Source organism: Mixophyes fleayi, chromosome 8 (assembly GCF_038048845.1).
Source record: "Mixophyes fleayi isolate aMixFle1 chromosome 8, aMixFle1.hap1, whole genome shotgun sequence".
Classification (NCBI taxonomy): Eukaryota; Metazoa; Chordata; class Amphibia; order Anura; family Limnodynastidae; genus Mixophyes; species Mixophyes fleayi.
Genome location: NC_134409.1, coordinates 44,130,474 through 44,148,117, shown reverse-complemented (window position 1 = coordinate 44,148,117; position 17,644 = coordinate 44,130,474). Strand labels below are relative to the sequence as shown.

The window sequence follows — 17,644 nt, the reverse complement described above, 5'->3', positions numbered from 1 at the left end:
GGCTGTCCCATGACTGAGATGCTTTGTTTAAAAATGTTCATTAAAATACAAATATATGGAAAGTAGTAAGGGGTGACTGACTTATGAATGCTAGTGCTTTTCTAGCTGGAATAGTACTAGTGTGTAAGTACAGCATGGGTACCACCGTTCATGTCACTTAAGTTTTAAGCTCACATTTGATTTCTTTATTGGAATTATCAATTGCAAAGTTTTGCTTTAAAATAGATTGGTCTGTTAAATAACACATTATTGAAGTACTTACAGTGTAAAGTAATACTGTGACTTTGTATTGTGCTCTAGGTTTCCATCTCGCCATGTATTTTGCAATGAGGACACTGTACTACCTGCTGCCCTGGTCGCACAAAGTGATGAAGGTACAATAAATGAAGATGATTCTGCCACGACAAAGGTGTGTGCAAATTTAATTTGAAAAAAGAGGTTTGGTAGAAGACCAACTTGATATGTTTTTGTAGAAATTATCTAGTACATGAATTGCAAATTGAATCCTTTTGCGAATACCAAACTGCAGTGCAATTAATGTCACAAAGGGCATCAGTGATTCAGCATTGAAGGTATAATTGCACAAAAAAAAGAACATTGAACTTTAAAAACGTTGAAATGTCGGCTTGACCAGTATTTCTGGAGGGTTGACCTTGTTTGCGGACCTGCATGCAAGCATTGAGTAGATATGTCACTACAATGGATAGAGATATTAATAGGTTGAGCATGAGTAACTTGAGGGCGTTATCATAAATTTAGGTGTTCTAGTGTGGAGTTGAAATTTTGGTTGGTGTACAGGAGGCTTAAGAGTATGCTGCACAATAGACCTACAGGACGCCATCATTGCAGAGTCAGTTTTTGTTAGCAGAAGTGTTACTGTAACAATTACCTTACCATAATGTAGATGTAATTGGGGGTGAGCTTAGAAAATGCAGGTGTTTTGATTTAGGTTTTCATAAGTTTGTAAATATAATCATGTCTTTGAGCTTCAAAGGTATATAAATGAAGTGTATATATGTTTTGCAAAATACTCATATCGTTTAGATATTTGATTATTCTGTTACAGCAATTTTCCCACAGCTGTCATCATGCAAACTTTTATCTTAAGTCTTTATCTTTATGATAAGACAGTCTACTCCTTCACCTGTATACTGTACCAGAGTATGCTCTTCTTGGCACATCCAACTTCTCATAACAATTTGTAGAGGCAAAGAGAGCACACAAAATAAACAATGGAGTGTCAGAATCCACCTTTGTTTACGGATTGCATTTGTCAGTCTCTGTGATGCAGTTGTGAAGGAAATCAAATCAAATTAAAAACACTACTTACAATTTGTAATATGATGTTGTAGTGGGCAGTTGTAAAGCCTTGAATGTGTCCCCCCTACTATTCCTCACGCTTTGTATTACCTTGTCTTGTCCATGCCCTAAACGAATTGTCTGTATAAAACAAACAATTGCATAAGGCTGGGTACACACTACAGAATTTTCCGACCAATGTGTTATCTACAACAGTTGTACCAACGTAAAAGAAAAGTCCTGATCAATGTGACTATTCATGTGTGCACACTATACATGTTTTAAAATATTTACCCTCATATCTGTGCTCTTCAACTGTCAACCGTTGGCTGAAAAGATCTTGACTCTGAACTCTATGGAGTTCCTGATCATGAGTGATGGAAGGATGTCGTTCCATAGCTGAACGAGATTTATAGTTCTGCTGAACAGTCAAATGATGGTGCTCTGGAACGATTCTCACACACTAATGCAATATTGGGCCAAATGGTCGTTTTAATCATTTGATTGACCCAATACTCTGCTGACAACACTGTAATCTGTACCCAGCCTAAAGCATTGCAGATCAGAAGTTTTTTTCAGAACAGCCAGAAGCTATTGTTTAAAATTAAACCAGGAAACAAACTCCACTTTTCAACGCTCTAAACTTTGATGTCTCTGACTGCCTCACCAAGTTTTGTATTCCGTAAAAGATCTTTTGGTAATATTACAGGAAATGTTCTTCCCTCAAAAAATATCTCTTGGTAATGTAACTATCGATCATAATAAGCGATTACAAGCCTTCAAAAACCATTTTATTACTGCATGGCAAATCTTAGATCACAAACCTGTGCATTTCTAAAGTACCAAGCTTACTAAGAAACTATTCCAGTTTAGTTTCCCGTATGAAGTATATTCATTATCTTTTGCATCATTGAAAGAGAAGATTTCCTCCAGTTGGACATAAGAAAAAAAAAAAAGCTGGCATGGATACCGTCTACACATGCTTCCTTTTGTCTTTAATCGCCTTTAACACATCTATTAAATTTGTCCCTTTCTCAAAGGAGAGCATTCCCAAGCATCTCATTGTTTAAATCTGAAGATCTCTGTGATCCATCTCCCATTTCCCAATCAGAGCTGAACCTAGTACAGCAAGGTAGCTCAGTGGTTAGCACTTCTGCCTCACAGCACTGGGGTCATGAGTTCAATTCCTGACCATGGCTTTATCTGTGTGGGGTTTCCTCCCACACTCCAAAAACATACTGGTCAGTTAATTGGCTGCAGATGAAAATTCTCCTTACGGCTGTGTGTGTGTTTTAAAATACTGATCCTATTTTCACCTATTATGTATCTGATCACTGCCATCCTAGAAGGAACCATTTCCTTAATTGTCTAAGCTGAAAAGGTGTGTGTGTGTGTGTGTATGTATATGTGTGTGTATATATATATTTAGTGTATGTGTGTATATATATATTTAGTGTATGTATGTGTATATATATATGTGTGTATGTATATGCGCTATTTACTACTTTACCACAGAGGCTTGTGCTTCATCACTGGTCTCCAATCTTCACCAAATACTGCTCTTTTATATACAGTCAGAGGTTTGGGAAAATAAAAAAGCAGCTCTCCAGGCATACAAAGCTATTGCTGATAAAACTTATTGTTGATTGTCTCCCAGTAGGCCTGGGATATTTGCCCTCAAAAGCTGTTCACCAGTTTCTATTAAAGTACCAACATTTCTAACTCCTTTTGAGAGAGCTACCTTAGGGTTCGTCCTACCATAAATCTGGAATGTGCCACTGCTGTAACTGAAACTGATGATTCATGTTGGTATTACTGTGTATAAGCTGTGTATGAGAGCTTATATTTAAATATATATATATTACACAAGCAACTGCTTTCAATGATCTTTGCACATTCCACTCACCTAATTCAACCTCCCTGTTTTCTCATCCTCCTTCCCCCTTCCATCCGTGCATAACTCATTGTCGAGTCATCTATTTATCTGTTGTCCTAAATCTCACCCCCCCTCACTTATTTATATTCCTATTCCTTGAATACATAAAGAATATAATTTCCTTCCCTCCCAGTGTCCAGACCCCCTTTTCCCAACATTTGGCTAGCTCTCCTGACACATCTCCCTCTTGACATATTTGAGTTCCCTTTTACACTGGCTATGTCTCTTTACTTAAGTGAATACTACAATCTCCTTTTTGCACTACAATGCGTTTACTTTGCAGAATACTAAACCACTTCTATTTTATTTGGTTAAAATTGGTAACGACTTGCTACGTCATTGCATGTTCTACAGTCCAACTTTAACTCAAATTTGTCTGTATATATGTATTGTTACTTGACTTAATGCAGATCTCCCTTATAAATGAGCTTGCACAATAGTGTTTGCCTGGAAAAATAAAGATTTTAGAAGTTGCTCAATATTTGCTGCCATATTGCTGTCAAGACAAGTCTTTCAAATCAGAGATCACTTACTGAGTAAATAAGCTTACCAGTGAGTAACATTATATGCTACAATAATTCTGTTTGCCCATCCCCTCCTTTTCCAATCTTTATACAGCAACATATTTCCATTACCATGGGATGTACTTGATTTAAGCTTTTACAGCTCAATAGAGATCATTGTGGCAGCTTTCATTCAATGTAGGCTGAGATTTTATTTTCAACAGCATTAGATGATTGTAGCTTGCTTTTGAGGATTAAATATGTTTTTAATTTTAATGCTCCATTTTTAAGTGAATAAGCCAGCCAGGGAGCACTTGGTATTTATTACAGTGTGACATGCACATATAATAAAGTATTAACACAAACACAAAAAAAGAAACAAAATTTCCTTCTCCTACCATTAGCCATCGCATAACCGCTCGCCCCTCCAAATAAGTCATTGCTTCCAATGCATGTAAGCAATGAAAACCCTGTAACTGTGCTGCCCACAGCTTCAAGTTTCGTGGCATTTATAGTTATAGAGCTGGATCAATGTGGATGAGCTCTTTATTCCTTTGGTGTGGTTGTTGTAGGACTGGGAACTTTTAAGCGTACCCCCCCCCCCCCCCCCCCCAAAATCTGGGCTGGCGGCGGGGACATGGCCACACACTGTGGGCGTGCGTAGCGCTTTTGAAATGCAAGGCTGCCCACTGTTCATTACCCCCTACAAAACCCTTCACTATACAGCACCCGTTCACCAATGCAGAGCAGCAGTGAGCAGATTGCTTCCTAATTTACTCACCTGCAGTCCCAATCGGGATGGCGGGACAGAGTCCTCCAATCAGCATAGTTGGAAGGTAGGTTTAACTTGGCAAAACATGTAACATTTTATGGCCGAATGAGGAATTTAATGATTTTGGTTCAACTAATCAAAAGAATGTATAATTTTACTTGAATGACGTATTACTCAGTGACAGAAGTAAGTTTGCTGTAACCAGCAAGAGAAGAATGTACTCTTCAATAAAGTTATGGCTTTTTTAAAGTAGCCTATTTCCCCAAAACCCATTTCTAAAGTAGCAATTGCACAACATGTAAAATTATACAGCAGGGCTTATTTCTTGATGGTTTAATGTTGCAGTGTCCTTCGAAAATGCTCATGTATGAAGACAGGTTTTGACATATTGTTTACTTTGTTTCTAAAGTGGTAAAATGATTTGTTTTCTAACCATATAGGAGGAAAAAAAGCCGTTTAAGATTTCCGAAATTGTAGAATCTATATCACCGGTCCAAACTGGAGAAGACGTTCTATTAGAAGACTGCACAAAACATGAAAAGGTAATGGATATTAATTACATATTCAGTATTTCCAAGTTCTTATTTTGATGTTTTCGTTGGCATCAGTGTTATGTTCATTTTATTGCTCCCAATAACCATTGTCCGAAGCGATTATTGTGGTTCCAGCGCACAAAGCAATTTAATAGCAAAAGATAACAGGATTTACAGTAAGCTATGCTGGAGCATAAAAGATAGAACAATAAACAGGGAAGTATAACAACCGAATACATTTCATTTTCGCTAGCGCATCCAGGGCCCAGGTCCATGTAGTCTGCAGTCAGGAAGATAGAGATTTTAACAATGGCCCAGGAGCTTCCTTATATGCAGTTTGATTTAACATAAACCAAGATGTCACAATTATGCACAGATAACACCAAGAGAGGTATTAATTGGTCCAGGGTTAAGGATGTTCCAGTTGTCTGCTGATCATAGGTCAGTTCATTGGATCTTTTCCAAGGGTGGAGGGCAATTTACTCCAACTGTTGTCTGTGTGTCTTCCTGCCGAATAACCAGTTCAAACTGACCCATAAACCAAGTAATTTCGAGTATTAAACTCGTATTGCTCTTAATTTGCGACCGCTAGATGCGATCGCTACTCTGTCGAAACCATGTTAATGCTGGTGAAATAAGCTTTAATATGAGACCAAACTCTTTACCTCTTAGAGGACCTGAACCATAAATACCTGAACGTTTATGTATAATTAATCTACACTTTACTAATAAATAAATGTGGATTGGAACCTTAATAATTGTGTATTATTTACAAGTGTAAGTGCGAATGTAAATCCGTGTTTTTAATCTGCGATTACGTCATTACATGTGGTGTACTAATCGCAATTGCACGATAAATCAGTTTAGTTTACTTCATCCAATTATTTGAATTTCTCATCAGATACAGTGGAGTATTGAGTTGTGTGACCAGATACTTTATACTGAGTAATGTGAATTAAGTGTTGAGCACTTTCTTGAATACCTGTGCTTTTGAGAAGTCATGGACAGGTTCAAAGTGATGTATATTTGAATAGATCACAAGTCAACATTAATTATTAGAAGAAAGGAGGTTTATGGTAAGAGGGGTAAAAGAGGAATGTCGCCAACATAAGCTTTTGTTGGTTGCCCAATACTGCTGTCAGTATCGCAGTATGTGTGGCCAACTTAAGATGTACAGGAAGAGGTGGGGCTGCATTGGCTGCACTTATTGTCATTGTTTATTTCTGTGTCACATGTTTTAGTTTCCTACTTAAAGGACTTACATTCTTATTCATCTGTAAAGGTGTTTTTGTTCTCTCTTTGACTTCAGACTGACATTTTTGATTTTGTGCAGGACAATAAACCAGAGCAGGTGCTAAATGTGCTTCTTGGCGACACAAACACTAAAGACCTGGAGAACGAAGCTATGCACTTGGCTACCAGCGTTGAAAACATTTCCAGTTCATCTACCTCAGAGATCCCTCCTGTCCCACTCCCTGAGTAAGCCTTTTGCTTTCTAAATTGTGTTTTAAGCTTTTCCAGATGTAATATACTTTGTTGTTTATAAGACACATCGACTTTTACATCGCTAAAGAAGTAATATTCTACAATGAATGAAGTGCTCTCTGGAAAGTGAATTCCTGTTTTGCTGTCCTGCCAGGCAAATGATTTCCTTCTATTTTGTTTGCTTATTTAGTGACATTAATAAATGAAACTAAACAGGAACACATTCTTCACTGATATTAAAAGGACGCTGACACGTTTTTAAGCTTGAAAGCGTCTGTCCTTGTATAGATAGCTCAAATTCAAACCCTGTACTGAAACTAGAATAAAAGGATGGGAAAAGTCACAAGTTAATTTTATGTCTCCAAATTTACATGCCAACAGTAGGTACAAATCTATAGGTGGAAAGGGTCTAATTGCTACAGTCTGTGTGACTTGTGTTCTAATGTTGGGGTAAATTTACTAAAACTTCTAAAAAGAAAAAGTGGAGGTGTTACCCATAGCAGCTAATCAGATTGTAGCTATCATCTTCTCGAATGTACTAGATAAATGAAATAAATTCTGTGGGCAACACCACCACTCTTCATTTTTAGAAAATTAAGTAAATCTACCCCTTGGTCCCATTAAAAAACAGTGAATTCAACTTTCTAGCTGGTAGAAGTTGTAGAGTAATAGCTGAATATAGTCTGATTACATAGCAGACTGTTGCAATACAACAGGGGGATTAGGTTGCTAAATATCTACTTCTACCTACAGTTGAAAATCTATTTTTATAAGTTGTGCCTCTTATTTCAGTTAAAATTTAATGTTAGGTTTAATGTTGCTAATTTCTTGGTATAATAGGCCATTAAAAAAATCCAATAATATTTGGAATAGCAGTGGCGCACGCAGGGGGGGTTTATGAGTCTCTAGAAACCCCCCCCCCTGCGCTAATTACTGTATAGGACAGCGCTGGCGAAACGGAGCTGCTTTTTTTTTTTTTTTTTTTTTTTTTTTTTTTTTTGGGTCGGCGTGGAGAACCCCCCTCGACAATCCTCTGTGCGCCCCTGAATAGATTTATGTTTTAAAATTATTGCAATCTGGCAAGATTGATAGCTAGTCTATATTTTAAAATGCTCTTAGCTACTCACATTGGAAGCTGCCATTTTGTGGTCTGAGATTTAAGCCTGTGAATTCACTAAAGCAATAAGCCAGAATTAAAACCAAGTATTCAGGAAGTTATATACCAGAATATTGGTGATAATATAGAGGCATTGTGGGTGGAAATATCTAGCGGAGGAAAAAGTTCAGAGAAGTTTCTGATAGGGATATGCTATAAACCGCCAGATATTAGTACGATTGAGGAAGCCCAACTTCTACAGCAAATTGAAAAGGCTACACAACTAGGTCAAATTTTAATTATGGGGGATTTTAATTATCCGGACATTGATTGGAGTACTGAGACCTGCGGTACAGCTAGGGGAAATTGGTTTCTGAGCACGCTAAAAGACCATTACATGTCCCAATTAGTTGAGGAACCAACTAGGAACCGGACTATACTGGACCTAGTAATAACAAACAATGTAGACGTAATATCAAATATTCAAGTAAAGGCGCACTTGGAAAACAGTGATCATAATATGGTCTCATTTGAAATTAGTTTCCAGAAACAACAGTATAAGGGATCAACTAGGACTTTAAACTTTAAAAAGGCAAATTTTAATATGCTAAAGGAGTCTATAAAGAGCATAGACTGGGACAAAGCCTTTGAAGGAAAAAATACGGAAGAAATGTGGGCTGTCTTTAAAATGTTGTTGGAAACATACACGTATAAGTTCATTCCTATGGGAAATAAATGTAAAAGAATTAAGTCTAAACCAATGTGGCTAAATAAAAAGGTAAGGGAAGAAATGCAAAGGAAGAAGCGTGCATTTAAATTGTTCAAGTCTGAAGGGTCAGAGGAGTCCTTCCATAGGTACAAGGAATGTAATAAAACATGCAAAAAGGAAATTAGATTAGCTAAATTAGAAAATGAAAGGCACGTTGCAAAAGAAAGTAAGACAAACCCCAAAAAGTTTTTTAAGTATATAAATGGCAAAAGGATTAAAAAAGATAATATAGGACCACTAAGAAGTGAGATGGGTGAATTGATAAATGATACTAAGGAAAAACACGTTCTTTTCTTCAGTATTTACCAGAGAGGAACAAATGGCAGGAGTAATACATAAAAATGGAAATGAAACCATGCCATTAATTAATACTTGGTTGTCAGAGGAAGAAGTCCAAAGGCGACTGAAGAATATTAAGATAAATAAAGCTCCAGGTCCAGATGGCATACACCCAAGGGTCCTTATGGAATTAAACTCGGAAATAGCTAGACCGCTATTCTTAATTTTCAGAGATTCAATCTCATCAGGCTCAGTACCAAGGGATTGGCGAATAGCAGATGTGGTGCCGTTGTTTAAAAAGGGGACGAGATCACAACCAGGGAATTATAGACCTGTAAGCCTGACATCAACAGTGGGGAAACTACTGGAAGGTATTTTAGGGGACAGTATTCAGGATTACTTGGTACGCAATAAAATTATTAGTGGGAATCAACATGGATTTGTGAGGGATAGGTCATGTCAAACTAATCTAATTAGTTTCTACGAGGAAGTTAGTGGGAACTTAGACCAGGGCAGGACAGTAGATGTGGTCTACTTAGATTTTGCAAAGGCCTTTGATACAGTGCCACACAAGAGGTTGGTTTACAAAATAAGGGAACTGGGTCTAGAAATCAAAATTTGTACTTGGATCGAAAACTGGTTAGAGAATAGGGAACAGAGAGTTGTGATAAATGGAACATTTTCTAATTGGTCAAAGGTCTTAAGTGGAGTTCCTCAAGGTTCCGTGCTGGGACCACTCCTTTTTAATATATTTATTAATGACCTTGGTGATGGTTTAGAGAGTAAAGTTTCTATTTTTACAGATGACACTAAACTCTGTAAGGTAATAAAATCAGAGCAAGATGTAGCTTCTCTACAGAGGGACTTAAATAAACTGGAGGATTGGGCGGCTAAATGGAATATGAGGTTTAACACAGATAACTGTAAGGTTATGCATTCAGGGATCAAAAACAAGAACGCAATCTATAAATTAAATGGAATTAATTTGGGAGAATCTATAATGGAAAAGGATTTGGGAGTGCTCGTAGACAGTAGACTTAGCAATAGTGCTCAATGTCAAGCAGCAGCTGCAAGGGCAAACAAAGTATTGGCATGCATAAAAAGGGGCATAGATGCAAGGGAAGACAGTGTAATTTTGCCACTGTATAAATCATTGGTAAGACCTCATCTTGAATATGCAGTACAGTTCTGGGCACCACTCTATAAAAATATAATTTGGAACTAGAAAGGGTTCAGAGAAGGGCGACAAAATTGATAAAGGGTATGGAGTCATTAAGTTATGAGGAAAGGTTAGCCAGTTTAGGCATGTTTACTTTAGAAAAGAGGCGCCTAAGGGGAGATATGATTACTATGTACAAATACATTAGGGGTCAATACAGAGAGCTTTCATGGGAACTTTTTACCCCAAGGACCATACACAGGACACGTGGTCATCCCCTAAGGTTAGAGGAGAGGAAATTTCACAACCAGCAAAGGAAGGGGTTCTTTACAGTAAGGGCAGTCAAGATATGGAATTCATTGCCAGGGAAGGTTGTGATGGCAGATTCAATAGATATGTTTAAGAAAGGGTTAGACAAATTTTTAGCGGAAAGGTGTATCCAGGGATACGACCGTTAATTTAAAATAAAGGATAGTAGCGGATATAGGGTAAAAATTGGATTGCAATATTGAGTCTGGGGGGATTTTCAAAATTGAAACAGATGGGCGGTTGCCTACTCTGGATTAATTTCAAATATAAGTGCAGGATCGCAGGAGATCCAAAATAGGTTGAACTTGATGGACTGGTGTCTTTTTTCAACCTCATCATCAACTATGTAATAACATGAGGCAGTTCATGACAAACATTGATGAGAGCCTGGTTCCTTTTGTATAGGTTGGTTGCACTTTCTTGAATATGGTTTAAAGCCACAAACTGATAGCCACCTTTCAACACTAGTTCTCCAGTATCTCAAACAGTGATTTGGTTTTCAGAATTTCCCTCTGTGGTATCTGATGGGATAATTACTGAGCCAGTCAAATAGGTTAAATCACCTGTGAATGAATAAGGGAAATCTTGAAAGTGTGACCTGTTTGGGAGTGGATGACTGCACTATATTCTTCTGTTAATTAGATGTTTTTTTGCCTTAAAGGAAGAAGTTGCTGCTACAGTCTTACTCCTAACTGAGCATTTGTTTTCCCAGAGCTGTTGAGCTCAGAATAAATTCTGGCACAAAGCTGTACAGATCTTAGGAGGTTGTGGATCCTTTCTATGGGGCATATTCAACTAGCTTTCGGATTCGCGGTAACGCGCGTTACCGCGAAAAGTGCGCGTTCTTGCGGGTATTACGGTACCGCATTAACGCGGATTTTCGTTCGCAACCCTATGGGCTGCGAATGAAAATCCATGTTATTGCGGTACCCTGTATTACGTTTCGCGGCTGTTCCAGCGCGTTACCGCGAATCCGAAAGCTAATTGAATATGCCCCACTGTGTCTTACAAAGTTCTCCCCAACATGTATATTTGAGTCTTGTACATCCCTGCAGGAAAATCTGTAATGGTTTTCAGTATATAAGTATACATGGAATGTTGTACATTCCTGCAGTCTAAGCCAAAATGGTTTCAGTATATATCTTTATGGTAACTACATGTTTTTGTGTCCTATTTCAGGGGCCAGCAATGAGTACCATGTTTGCTTTAAGTTTAAAGTCTCTCTTGCTTTCAGCTGGCTTTCTTTTTGTTTTATGAAATCTAAAATGGCATGAATATGAATTAAGTATGAATTAAAGGTTGTCACAGGCACCTATAGCTGAGCTACCCTTGACTGCATAAACAGACTGGTGAAGACAATGTGTATTGCTTCAAATTAGTGATCTAAATTGTCTCCAATTACTGGAGAGACCATGGATGCCAGTACCGTAGCTTGCCGTTCATTGGCAGTCTGTACTAGGAGTATGCACTCTGGGACCTTTTTACAAAAAAAAAAAATCAATGGATTTACCTTCTGTTGAATACATTGCAGTACAACATACCAATGCGGAGAATATACTCTACATATGTATTTACTATAGGGTTTCTTTTGGGATTTTGGCCTCTTGCAAGTCTGCTTTCAATAAACATAAATAAATAAAAAATTGTAATTATGGTACTTTGTTAAAATCGTAGTGCCACAATGAGTTCAGTAAAAAATAACCTGTCCCTGATGCAGATTGTCTAGGTTCTAGATAGTCCTGAGAAGTATACTTTTATACATAAATATTGAATTGCAGTGCATTACTAAGTAACATATTAAGCTGGATACGTGAGATCTAAAGTAACTTTGTGTATTAGGAATTGTCTAAAGTTTCCTTTCTTAAATAAACTGGAAAAGAAACCCTGTTTCCCAAGGAGACCTGTTCAGTGCACTTAGTCTGCCATTCGGTCAAATATTTAATTGTTTTTAAGTACTGTTCAATTGTTACATTTTGGGAAAATAAGTGTTTGCATATAAACAATTGATATCACTACTTTATAAGCTAAAATGCCAGAATAGAGTAGTAGATGATTTATCCCCCCTCCCCCTAAAAATTAAGGAACGGTAGTAATTGGCAAAACGCTGTTTGTCCTCAATATGTTAACGTTTTGCTAATCTGCTTCTCCAAACTCCTTTTAGTTCCTGAGAATTCTGATGTCCCAGTTCATGTTGGCTAACCAACATATTGATTTTTAGATGATGCAGCACATTTTTAATTTTAGTTAATTTATTTTTTTGTTTATTGTACTTCAAAGTTCCATCTGGATTAACCAAAAAAGACAACTAAGTTTTTTTTTTTTTTTTTGACAAAAAATGACTTTATTGGACCCCATCTGACACTTGTCTTTTACAGCAGCTGTAGCACAAGTCAGCAGCTGTCTTCATTTGTTAAAGAATAAAATCACTGAAGGCTCAAACTCCCATGATTCCAGTTACATTTTCATTAACCCTTACCTGGCAATGCATGCACATTCCCTTCCCCTTCTGCGCAGAAACAATTTGATGTGTTTTAAAGATCCTTGTTTCCATGTGGTTCTCTAGTCTCTCTGTTACACTGTAATGGAAGGTAACATGATGGTGCTAACTTGTCAACTCTCTCGGAATGTCCGTGAGACTCCTGAAATTCGGGGAGGTCTCCCGGACTCCCGGGAGAGCAGGCAAATATCCCGCAAACGGCATCTTCCTGTCAAAACGAATCGCGTCATTTTGGCCCCGCCCAGCGACAAAAACGGCATTTTGGCGTGGGGGCAGGTCCAAAATGGCGCGATTCACCGCCCCTTGCGCCCTCCAACCACGCCCCTCTGCCTGGGATCTCCCGGAAAGAAGTTCCAAAATGTTGGCAGGTATGTGCTAGGTCCCATAGCATATTACAGTGCAGCAGGGAGGCCAAAAATACACATTGAAACCTGTTTATACAAACAAGTCGAATCTGTTTCATGCATTCTGGGAGCTGAGGAATGTGTACTGACCACATCTGTATACTGCTTGGTCTGTGCTGGAATTGTCGGGTAAGTTGAAAGTAAAATAAATTGTTAACATGTGAATAGTATTTCATAAAAAGTTGGGGACAATTTTATGTGAAGCACCATCTAAAGCAAGCTTCTATTAAATGTCTTACTTGATAATCTAATATGCATGTGAGTATACCATATTATGCTTTCTTTGCTGCAAGGTTCTTCGTAATATAAATAAGTGCTTTTGTTTTAACTTTATTTCTTTGGCCAGTATAAAGTGTACCTGCGGTCTACATACATTGGGGAAAATATTTGAGAATGCAGCCTGCAATATTCATACATTAATATGCAGCTGGGAAATCAGTATTCTTATGAACATTGGTCCGATCAACAAAATAGTATCTTCACTGTGTGTAGACAACAGGCTCACTCTAACTAGTCACTTTTTCATTTGCAAGTAGATTTTTGGAATGCAGTTTGCTGTGCAGCGTATTTTGATAGCCTGGCTGTTACGCAGCTTAGTCTTTTGCATAGGTATTGTCTTCTCAACCTGAACGCCATGTTATCTACAGGAAACATTTCTTCCCTCAGTAGTAATGTAGATATCTGATAAAATCGCAGTCGCGCAAGTGGTCAAGTGTGTAATTTCCCATTAACAGCATTTTCTTTAAGCCGCAACTCTGTTGGTTCACAGACAAATGCTGCATTTAAGACTCTTGATAACCTCCATAAAAATCTGAAATAATTGTTTGGTGCACAGTATTCATCTGCTATCCCTCTGTATTTGTCAGCTCCCCAATAGGCTTTGATGTCCATTTATAATGTTTGCATGGTAAGATTTTTCTCTGAAACTCCCCCAGGGTAAAAAGGATGTTATTTCTCTCCCTTCAGTGTGATAGAAGCGTCCAGTGCCGCTCTCCCTCTAGTCAGCTCTAGTGAAGTTGTGCAGTCAGAACCTGACTGTGACATAGGGGGGGCAGTAGAGGTTGAGCCTCAGAGGGAACCCTCCTTTATCAATCCATCGGCAAGGTGAGTATTGAAGTAGGTTGCGCATGTTAAAGCAAAAATCATTCCAAAAGAGAGACCGGAGAAAGGTAACTCTTAATCTGCTACTAAGGCCACGCAGCATTCAATCGCTCACATGCTCTGCTTGCCTTTCTCTTTGCATCTGCAAATCTGCATATTGTGCATGCATGAAATACATCAGAGGACAACTGTAACTGAAAGGCTTTGAGGATATTTCCGCCCTGTTCTAAAATAGCTGATTTCATATTTTAAACCAGTCTCCAGATTCTTATACTTCATTGTTAAATTTTGTACTTGCATTGTACATCTCAAATTTAATGATGACCACACATGGCTTTATGTAATTGTGGGGAGCAATTTTGTAATTTTTAACTATAGTACAAAGGCTTTGCTCTGTGTGAGGCCATAATGTCCCACAGTCCTGATCACAATCTGGGGGTAAATGTATGAAGCTCCGGGTTCTTCAACACCCGCGAGTTCGGCGTCTTCGGTGCTTAAATTTAAAGCGGCGCTGCCTTGTAAAGGGAAACTCCCCTTTACAAGGCAGCGCCGCTTTAAATTTGAGCGCCGAAGACGCCGAACTCGCAGGTGTTGAAGAACCCGGAGCTTCATACATTTACCCCCTGATGTTTTTGGTAAATTTAGTCTGCCGACTGCATTGGTTAGACCTCCCACAGTCCATAGCTCCACAAGTGTGGAAAATTTAGCTATTGATCTGGTAGTTTTGATGATTAGGCCACTTGGTCGTATCTGAACATCTGTGGCCTGCAAATTTGATTTAGTCCATAGCAACCATGTTATAAGCCTTCAGTATTCTGTATGGCCATATCATGATGGTAGTCGAGTTTGCCAAACAATTTCCTTTACGTTTTTGCAGCTGTACATTTTGCTTTATGTTTAATTTATGCAAACATAAACAGTGCTTAATATTTAAAATAACATCCAATTAATTGTTTAGAGAGCATGTAACATTCTTCAGTTTAATAGCTTTTTTTTGTGATGGGGGGGAGGGATGAGTGTGCAGATATCTTCATGTTTTATTGTTCTCTATTCTATTTCTGTTATTGCCATGTCAATGCTTACTGCACCTTTTATAGAATATGCATCTTTCAGTGCTTGATTTGCAGATGTAAGATTTGCATGATTTACTGTTTGCAGCAAAATATATTTTTGTATATATTTTCCCTTTGAACAATTCCTTTTTTAGTTTTGTGAATGAACATGTTGAAAACATCTCGGTATCACACAACAAGCAAAAGGTGACCTCCTCAGAAACAGAAGCCAAGGTCTCCACACCAGACGCTGAGACAGCAGAGCAGAAATTATCCCTGAATTCTTCACAAGAGTTAGAAAGAGAGGTAAGTGTCCCAAATGTTGTTCTTTTTTTGAAGTACAATAAAGCCACTATCCTGTTATGGATACTCAGCACTTACTGGCTTCTGATCACATATATTAATGTGATAATTTTGTCATTGAATTGGTTAAAATGATTTTGTTAAAATACTTACACTATATAACTGAATTTATGCATGCTAGGTCAGAGCATGTATTATATTCATTATTTATATCCTTCATTTCCATGTATAACCAATTTTGAAGCTAGTGTGCTATAAGAACTTGTAGCCAATAAGATGATCATGCTACTGAAAGCAGCACAGAGAATTTTAGAAGATAGAAGGGCTGATCTTGTGGCAGCGGTGACCTGTCTACTAATATAACTAATTGAGTTACTGACTGCATATGACAGTCAGTGTCAAGATGCCTAGAGGAGAGAAAAGGTCAATAGAAATTGACAAACCGGAAGGTAGTGGAAGGAACAGTTACAGATTAATAAGGCTCCTTTCAAACTGGTTCTAGACAATTTTTAAACTATCTCGTTGTGTAAAAATACTTCTATGCATTCTTGTCTTCTACCCTGGAAAAAAGCTTTAAATGGGGCATTTACTTTCAGACAGTGATACATTACATTACTGTTTCACTACTTATCACTTTTGTGGAAAATATATTAATATACTAGCCAAATAATGACTGTACTTTTAGTTTTCCTTTTCACAACAATGTGTATGAAACTTGCAGATGACCAACAACAAAGAGGCAACTGGAGGTGACCCAGTGGTCCCTGGGAACACAAAGGACCCCGTTGACATTCCAACCTTCGATGAATGGAAGAAACAAGTCATGGAGGTGGAGAAAGAAAAAAGTAAGTTATTCCACTTGCATGGCACTGTAATGTAAATAAATATAAAGGGTTTCTTTAAACAAAAATAAAAAAAATATTTATTGCCATTGAATGACAATATTTAATAAAATAAAAGTTGCTAGTCTATGTAAGATAATAATCATCATCATTTATTTAGTGCCACTAATTCTGCAGCGCTGTACAGAGACCTCATTAACATCAGTCCCTGCCCCATTGGGGCTTACAGTCTAAATTTCCTAATATAGACACACACTTACTCACAGACAGAGAGAGAGAGAGAGAGAGAGACTAGGGTCAATATTGATAGCAGCCAATTAACCTAGCAGTATGTTTTTGGAGTGTGGGAGGAAACCGGAGCACCCGGAGGAAACCCACGCAAACACAGGGAGCACATACAAACTCCACACAGATAAGGCCATGGTCGGGAATTGAATTCATCAGTGCTGTGAGGCAGAAGTGGTAACCACTAGGTCACTGTGCTGCCCAATTTGTCAGGAACACGCTCCCAGCTGCCGTGACTTTGGGGTGTTTCCTGTATGAGGTCACACACGATTTCAGCCCGTAGTCTCTCTCTACCTATCACACAGGTTATAGATCTACGGAATCACCCACAAACAGCGCTCTCGCACCCCCAGACACGTCAGGATTTGCCACCACCTATTGAGTACCCCAATATACTCTCCCACACTGGCACACAGGCTTCTAGTTCCACAAACTAGCAAGACCCACACCAGCACACACAGGGTTAACTCTTCACACTTCCAGACTGTTACACAAATGTAAATGCAAGCACACACAGCTCGTTAATCAAATGTATCAACAAATCACACACTGGCATTCCAAGGGTTAACTTGGTCGCGCAATCTGTCTCTTCTAATAGGCTAATGGATTCGTTAGATTATCAAGGACGCAACTTATTAAATGATAGATTTAATATACAAAAAATACAGGGCATTCAGATATAATGCATAAACAATTAATATATTGACATAACAATATATTGACATAAGATGCCTATGTTTTTAAGATAAAGCAATATAAATGTGGGTGGCTAAGAAACATCACTGTCCAGGCCTTTTAGAATACAGTATAATTTATTGCAGGTAAATTGATGTTTCAGTCCACCGAACAGCGCCTTCCTGAGGGACATTACCAGCATAAGTGTGGCAAACACTTGAATCAAAATTTTAATTTTGTACCATTTGTGTAATGACTGAGCTGTGCCATGTCAAACTCTTTTATGTATTACATCCACAAGCCGCGCACCCAGGCAAGTTTCCTCTTTTACACTCTGTGCACAGT

The 17,644-nt window shown here is 38.1% G+C and overlaps 1 protein-coding gene across 5 annotated transcripts in view; it reads left to right on the top strand.

Moving 5' to 3' along the window:
- Positions 1 to 17,644, top strand: part of SUCO (SUN domain containing ossification factor) — an 82,086-nt gene that overhangs the window by 13,407 nt on the left and 51,035 nt on the right. For 4 of the 5 annotated variants that reach the window (XM_075182449.1, XM_075182448.1, XM_075182447.1 and 1 more), the window contains exons 2-7: positions 301 to 409; positions 4,951 to 5,052; positions 6,377 to 6,522; positions 14,008 to 14,145; positions 15,350 to 15,500; positions 16,219 to 16,342. In XM_075182449.1, the coding sequence (XP_075038550.1) occupies positions 301 to 409; positions 4,951 to 5,052; positions 6,377 to 6,522; positions 14,008 to 14,145; positions 15,350 to 15,500; positions 16,219 to 16,342 (770 nt within the window). The remainder of the gene's footprint in view (positions 1 to 300; positions 410 to 4,950; positions 5,053 to 6,376; positions 6,523 to 14,007; positions 14,146 to 15,349; positions 15,501 to 16,218; positions 16,343 to 17,644) is intronic. The other variant, XM_075182450.1, reaches the window with a different exon arrangement.